General features: G+C 30.8%; 1 protein-coding gene across 1 annotated transcript; it reads right to left on the bottom strand.

The window, feature by feature from the left end:
- Positions 1–1,389: 1,389 nt before the first annotated feature.
- On the bottom strand, positions 1,390–6,680 carry LOC111625068 (polypeptide N-acetylgalactosaminyltransferase 2-like). The gene is made up of 3 exons (XM_023368099.1): positions 6,425–6,680; positions 1,562–1,797; positions 1,390–1,483 (listed from the first exon to the last, which is right to left on the bottom strand). Exons 1-3 carry the CDS (start codon positions 6,515–6,517, stop codon positions 1,390–1,392), a joined length of 423 nt encoding a protein of 140 aa, XP_023223867.1. The 5' UTR covers positions 6,518–6,680.
- Between the last annotated feature and the right edge of the window lie 1,824 nt (positions 6,681–8,504).

Here is an 8,504-nt window from a genome sequence, read left to right as displayed (position 1 = left end):
CACATGTTCTTAAAAAGAGATGCTCTCTTTGATGGGATTTTAAGGAAATTTTTTTTGGAGCTTTTACCAGACAATTTAACAATTGATTCGAAAGTGTACTGCCATCGAGTAAACAAATTGAGTAATATCATCAAACAGAAAAGGCGGCTAGAATTGATCAACAAAATAGGTATAGTGTTTTACCACGATAATGTCAAATTTTACACAAGTTTGGTAACACATCAGAAACTGTTATAACTTAGATAGGACGTGCTATCACACCAACCATATTTGCCAGATCGAGCACACTTAGATTATTACTTGTTCCGGTCTGTACAAATTTCTTTTAACTGTAAGACATTTACTTGAAATGACAATGTCAAAAATCACTTAAATCAGTTTTTTGTAAGCAACGATCAAAACTTTTATGAATGTGAAATCATGCTACTACCAGAAACGATGATAATAGGTATTTGACCAAAATGGTCAATATATAATTCAATAAAATATTTATTTATTATAAAAATATTGTGTTTTTTTCCACGGAAAAAAACAAACTTACTTTCTGAACAACCCAATATTATGCTTATACTAATTAAATTAATAATTCATATTAATAAAATTAATAATTCATATGACAACAAACATATTTATAAAAATTACATTTTTTCATTGTATTTCAAATAAAAGTACTTTCATTCATTTTATGAAATTGATTGAAACATATAATTTTTTGTGGCTTAATACATCAAATTTAAAATAAGGCATTCAACATCAAATTAATAAAAACATTATAAGAAAAAGTCACAAAAATATGAAGAATGTTCTAGATATGACACATGCAAGAGAAACAATATGTAATATGCAAATGTTTCCAGTATTTAATCTTTTGTGTACCAATTGAAGTATTTAATATTTTCTTGCAAAGACATGTATCATCTTTTAACATGATGAGTTATTTCTCTAATTTTCATCAACTTTATTTAAACTATAAGATCTGTATGCAATTCTTATATGAAGAACAGTATTTTATATAAGTTTACTTTTGAAATTTGACCATCATTATTTAATGGAAAATTATATACAGTATATAAACATTGCAAAGCCCAATGTATTAATATTAAACCAAATGATTGCCATAATTCATCTGGCTATTTTTGCTACTATTAATAAGTAATTTGGTATTAGAGGTAGCCATAGGCACCATCCCTTACCAAATGAAATTAATAATTATGATAATTTAATATTTATTAAATAATTTAGAACAGTGGGAGAAAAGAATTGATCTGGAGTGAGATACAAAATTGCAACCTCCACTTACCATGTGGTTTGCTGCCAGTCATGCCACCCAGACCTCCGAGCAATTCCTCACCTCCAGACATACTTAAATCTTGATGTAACCATTCATGATTACTCACAGCATGGCAGGCATATATATATATATATNAACGTTATTATAACACTTGTTGGAGGAAGCTTATCTCTATAAATTTTTGATGCACATCTATTTAAATAAAAAAAATTTATATCATTCACAATATATAATAAACATCTTAAAAATAAATTTAAAATTCTTTCTTACTCAGGTTGTCTTGTGTCAGGTATTTTTCTATTGCTGGGAATTTTATCACTAGCTGCCTGATTAAATTTGTTACGTGCATAAGGATCAGCACCTGGTTTTAATCGTGTTTTTGCTATATACGATTCTTCATCAAAATATTGCCATAACACTCCTACTTCTGCTGTTCCTGCTTCAGAAGTCAGTTTTAACTGTTCTTCTATTACAGATTGTTTTAATTTCAATGCTTTATTTTCAAGCTAATTAAAAAATGCATATAGAAAGCATATATTAAAACAGCGTATTATGTATAGAGAACTAATTATTTTAAGCATATAATAAAAATACAGCAAAATCTCTATCATTTATGGACTTATTGCTTAAAAAAAAAATCTTTCAATTTCTAGAGTTTCTGAACAAATCTTATTTAAACTATGAAAATTAAATCTGCATCAATTATTGCTTGATTTATTGTTTTTCCACAACTATGGTTCAGGATTTTGAGCCCTGAAGAACATTAATCCTGTATTGATTGTTTCTAAGAAAGCACAACATCACACACAAATGTTATTGTGTGTTAATAGTGGTAAAAGAAGTTGATGTTTTTGAACTTATATGAGGGTAATCCCGAAAGTAAGATCTCCTATTTTTTTAGAAATACAAAGAAATGTTTATTTTCAATAATGTTTATATCATTTTAAAGCTTGAACATTTATCTATTTTTCTACTTAATCAGCATTTCGGTCGATGCATTTTTGTTAGCACTGTGGCAGTTTTTGTATGTCCATGTCATACCAGCTTGCCACCATGTCGTGTGAAACCATTTGAAATTCATCACCAATTGACAAGTGTATGGCAAGTCGTGTATGGATGTCAAAAACATCCTCAAGTAGTATAGGGAGTTTGCAGCTGATTGTACTGAAATTCATGATAAAAAAATAAGTGGAAGATGTCACTTTCCGACAAGACAGTCGCGAAGGTTGAGCAAACCATGTGCGAAGATCAACGGATCACTCTGGATGACCTCTGCATTTTGGATCTTGGGGTTTCCCGAAGCACCATTCATAGGATTTTAACAAAAAAGTTGCAATATCAGAAGGTGTGTGCAAGATGGGCCCCACGACATGGCAGCAAACTGGTATAATATGGCATACAAAAACTGCCACAGCACCTACAAAAATGCATTGACCAAAATGGCAATTATGTAGAAAAATAGATAAATGTTTAAGCTTTAAAATGATATAAACATTATTGAAAATAAACGTTTCTTTGTATTTCTAAAAAAATAGATGATGTTACTTTTGGGATTACCCTCATACTTCATTACCTTCTTATAAATCAGCTAATCAAACAATACTTTAATTACACACCAGCTAACATTTTTGGTCCTTTTCAAAGGTCATCATCAGGTTTCTACATTTGAAACAATTTTTTTGAATGTATTGGAACATTGAACATAATACAAAATCAAAGAATTTCTAACTTATATTTAACATTGTAATTGGTTGAAATTAATAATGTACAAATAAAACAAATCCAAACAAACCACCACATTAATAAAAATCATCTTATAATAATAGAGACAACATAGTCAACCCATTTAACTAGAATAATTTAGAAATCTCTTATACAGAATTTGGTTTAGATTGTCTTTCACTTGCTATTTTAAAGGCACTGGCTCTTGCTTGCTGACACTAACTGCATATTTTTCTGAATTTGAATCATCATAAAAAAACCACCTAGTCATCCCATTTCCTAGTAACTTCCACTATTTTATCCAAATTCATTTCTTCAAAGGTGAAAATTTTCTGATCCAATGTCAGAAATTCGTCCATTGTTCATCAGATGATTTATTGAAACAAGACTTTGGACATTAGATAACTGTTTTAAGAGGTCTATGTTATCCTCATCAAAAAGATTTGAATGTAGAATTAAACTAAAATAGCTCTAATAGTTTCAGAAAGGATTGTAGATTGTTTCTGAAGTAAATTCATCCCACAATCATCTGATCATAGAGAGATCTCTCAGGAAAATGTCCATTGGCTTGTCATTATTGATTAAATCAATGAGTGCATGACCTAGGCATTCAGGGGTGCCCGCCCATACATTGGGGAATGTGCCCCCTTTTCATCTGCATTGCCATTTTCCTAATCCTCAAATTCCACTATTAACAAACAACAAAAAATTCATAACTTCTAGTCATTCTGAAAATATAAAAGAAACTAATGAACAATATTTGTCCATCAATCCATGCAACTTCATCATATGTTGATCAAAACTTTACCTTGACAACAAAGAACATTCCCTGTTTTCAAGCTCTGATTACAACCAGTGCCACCCTATGGGAGTGCTGATCCAACGCAGAATCATAGTTTAAAGCTTCTTGCATAATGTATGATGCCCTTTTTTATAGCTTGTGCCTCTTTCTATAGTCTACAGGCACCACTGGTAGCATTGATAATGTGCTTCAAAACACTTAATTCCAGCATCCAAGAGTTGAAGTCAGTGCAATTCTGAGGAAGAAATTCTATCTTGACATGGCTTAGCATCTGTATTTTACAGTAAGAATCATCATACAATAGCAGTAGGACATGACAGTTCGTCTCATGCTTTCATTGAATTCTTTTGCCAATGGCTGAACTCAATTGTTGTCATCCATGCCTTTTTGTTGTGTCAGTAATCAACATAAAGACAAAGTTTTTAAAACGTCTATCTTTTTAAAGTTCCTCTGTCTACTGTTATTGTTCTCTTGTTGCTTCAATCAACATTTGCAACTTTATAGGATTCAGATGAAATGATCCTATTTGGCTGTATTTGATTATACAAGCCATTTTCATCCATATTGTACACATTCCTTAACTTATGTGCCAATAATATTGCTTAATTTTGCAATGATTCAGGTCACCAAAACTTTGTCCACTTCAGTATTTTCACCTTGTCTTGTGCTGAGAAAGATCACACCTATTTAAATTGAGACAATCAACCATTGCTATAATTAAATACTGTTATTATCCCTTTCACCAAACTTGCTTGCTGTTTAATGATTACATCTGTCACTGTACTATGTTTAGTAACCACTTGACTGACCCACAGCATTAGGATATTCTCAAACTCTTCATGTTTGGTATCTTTCAAATTTTGTTGCTATTGAAATGCACTCCTTTATAACCCACCTTATCCATGCTTGCAAAGTGTCACCAATGATCTTCTATTGACAAGTTTTTCCACAAAAGTGAAAGTGACTAGCAATTTCTTGCTGACCTGCCTTCAAATATTGGTCCTTGTAAAATATCATGCTTTCTCAAAAGAACAACATAATTCTTTTAACATACATCACAAGAACAGCATTTTCAGAGACCCAAGACAGTAAAGTTTTGTAGCCTTTCTTTTATATCATCTTTAGTTTTCTAGAAAAGTCACTCTTTTCAATTCTATTTTCTGGAAGTTTCTACATCAATAAAATTCTTATCTCATCACAGTGTAAAAGGGATAAATAGCTGAATTACTTTTGATCCTTTGAACCTGTTCCAATGGGTCTGCCACCTACCTGTAGTGTTTATTCTTGACAAAAGCACAAATAAACACTAAATTTACATTAAATATATTTGGATCTCAGATTTAACCTTCAAAATTCTTTAAGGGCTTAACATTTTGAAATATAGGGGCACAAATAAGTAAAAACTGCTCAATAAAACATTCCCGTTTGGGGAAAATTGGCACATCTATTTTGTGATGCTAAGCAAAATGGCATAATTTCATGGGCACCCATGTTACATAATGGCAGAAAATCTGTTCACATCAATTTTCTGGTGTTATATCAGGGATGCTAAAATGGAGATTGACCATACTGCTTAATAGCATAGAAAAGATAAGGCCAATGTGGTCCTAGTGATAAGACCAACTGTTCAAAGTATCAACACTTTTTATTTCTTAAATCAATAATATAGTTATTAGTTATAAAAAATACATTGAGACTATATATACATACATACATACACAATATATACATAAAGCAAAAGCTTCTTTATATTTAAGAAAGGAACTTTTTATTTTTCATCATAGGTGACAAATTTTTGTTATGCCACTGCTAAATACTTATTTAATATTCAAGAACATTTAAATACATAATTAAATGGCAAAACTTATGCAATTTAAATTAAAAATTCATTTATTATTATTCCAAATATTTTCATCTTTCAACATTTTTACTTAAAGTTAATTCAAAAATTTATTTTGAAGTACTTCAAAATAAATTTTTCCCCACATCATTTTGAACAGTTTTACCACCGATCAAAATTCAACATTATACAGTAGATTCTTGCCAATCCAGCCATTCCTTGCACAGAGGTGTCCTGATTAGCAAGAGTGGCAGAGTACCGAAGCACGACTGATTGCCCTTTGGCACCAAGCTTTTTGGGAGGAAACAGTCAAATAATAAAGCAAAGAAATAAAACTGAATAAACAAGATAACAGAACATGTAATAAGACTAACATTATCGTGGGTATCAACTTGCTCACAACGGAAGATATACCAGATAATTGAAGGCAAGATTAGCAAGTCCACTGTATTACTTGTAGCTCACAGCTTATTAAACTTATATATGTTTTATTTTATGCCCATAGATCTATTTACTATGTTTTAACCATAAAATCAAAATTTTGTTGACAATTTAATGAAACTATTTGGCATCAGTTAAGAACATATCATCATCACAGTATTTAAAAATTATTTTGTTCATATATTTTATGTTTTCTTCTTGTTTTAAAACAGTATAATCTCTTACGACAATGTTTGACTAGAAATTATATAAAAACAACCGAAAAACTTGATTAAACAACGAATCACGAGCTCGCAAGACTGTAATAAGTTAATCAGACCTGACTAACCTTATTGTCTTTCCACGATAACGTGAAGAAATAAGCCACTAATATTAACCAAGAAATGGCAATAATAACAACATATTTTATTTTCCGACGCATTATTAATTAACATTATACTAAATTTCCTTAACTATCGATTTCACGTTTGAAAGAAAGACTAGAACTCGAGTGTTACTCCTCTCCTCGCCATTATCCCTCAAAATGAGTTTCGAACGGATATTACGAATGACGGACATCTGAAATGTAATCGTAGATGTGGCCCTCTGGTTTCTTTCCAGCATTATAAGCAAAAATAAATAAATAAAATAAAATAAAACATAAATATTTTCTTTTAATTTAAATCTTTTTTTTTAAATTTCTAATATTAAAAATAAAATAAAATCCACACAATGTTCCGTCGAAAATGGAGAGTAAAAGCGTAATACTCTCCCTGTAGGTGGGCTCTGTTCCCTGTGGTGCGTGGTTGAACCTTCCGTTTATATGAAGAGATCATTAACCGATGAATAGATATGTTTAAAAATAAACATTGAAAAGAAATAATTATGATTAAAAAATGTAATCGTAATATGACAACCAACTTCTTTTCTAAATTATAATAAATACAAAATAATTGTGATGTATCGCTTATTTGATGTATTTTTTCAGCTATGGTCATATTTTGGGTGATTGTGCCTACCCGTTATCTGAACATCTGCTAACGCCATATTGTGATAATTGAAATCTCAACAGCGTACAAGTATACAATAAAAAATTATAATCATGAAGAAATATAATTGAGCGAGCATTTGCACATCTTGTTGGACGGTTCAGAGGGCTAAAATTTTTAGACACGTGTCGAATGGACTTGATTGTAACAACAATTATTAGTTTATTGCATTCTGCACAATATTTTATACAAACTTATGATTTAATAGAAGTAGATGTTGCTTTCACGCACGAGCGATCACGTTTGTAGACGAAAGGGTTCGGGATGGAGGTCGAGAGACAGCACGCCCGACAGAAGTGCACACAACTACAGATTTTCTAAACAAATACCCGTTTATTTATGTAGAGATATTTACACATATATACATACTAGAGTTTAACTATATACAGGTGACCCCCGTATAACACGGCACTTCTATAGCACGGATTCGCTCTAACACGGTTCGAGAATTGATACCATCCCTCGTATAACACGGTACTTTTATAGCACGGATTCACTCTAACACGATTCGAGAAATGGGTAAAACCCTCGTACAACATGAAATGTAATAAATTTTTACATACTTAAGTACTAATAGTTCACGAAAATAATAATTTTCGTGAACTATTAGTACTTCAGTGTGTAAATTTTCTATTCTTGTCTCCATACACATGGTCCTTCGCGAAAATTGTTTCAATTTTGCCAGATCTCGACCAAGGACTTTAAACTACAAGGATAGCCAGATCCCATATATTTGTTAGCATGACCTTGGATCTATGTGACGTCACAGCAAGTCCTCTACTTCAACATGACAGATCTTTCAAATAACAAAATACGATAAAATATTAAATCATTTCTGAATTAATTATTAAATTACTACTAAATGTAAACTACTGTAGAATTTTCGGATTTAATAAGTGTACTGTACGTCAATAAATTTACAAGTCTTTTGTGTAATATTTATTTAACAAATTAATGAGCTATATTTTTTATTATGTGATTATCTTACTTAACTTTTTAATTTTTTTTCGACAATCACCATTTTCAGAAGGCATTCTTTTCAATATTTTATAGTTTTCTTGTTTAAGATTTCTATAATTAATTCTTATTATAGTTCTTAATTTACAAAAATCTTTTATTAAAGTAAAAGGTAAAACTGTTTCCACTGACTAATTCTGTACAACTCCGGGGCCTTTTTTATACGATTCATCGTGATATATTTCGAAATATTTATTCCATTCTATAATTTTTGCTAGCCATTCATCAGTAGGTTTAATAAGCCCTCCATAAGATAAACGCTGCACCCATGACGGAATGCTATAGTTGTGATGATTTTTAATTTTGTTAGTGGAATTAATTAAGTTTGGGTATTTTTCTTTATATTTATAGGCAAAATATCCT

The sequence above is a fragment of the Centruroides sculpturatus genome, unplaced genomic scaffold, assembly GCF_000671375.1.
Source record: "Centruroides sculpturatus isolate CEXI.00-Female unplaced genomic scaffold, Cexi_2.0 scaffold40, whole genome shotgun sequence".
NCBI classification, from domain to species: domain Eukaryota; kingdom Metazoa; phylum Arthropoda; class Arachnida; order Scorpiones; family Buthidae; genus Centruroides; species Centruroides sculpturatus.
This window is presented reverse-complemented; position numbering and strand designations above follow the sequence as displayed.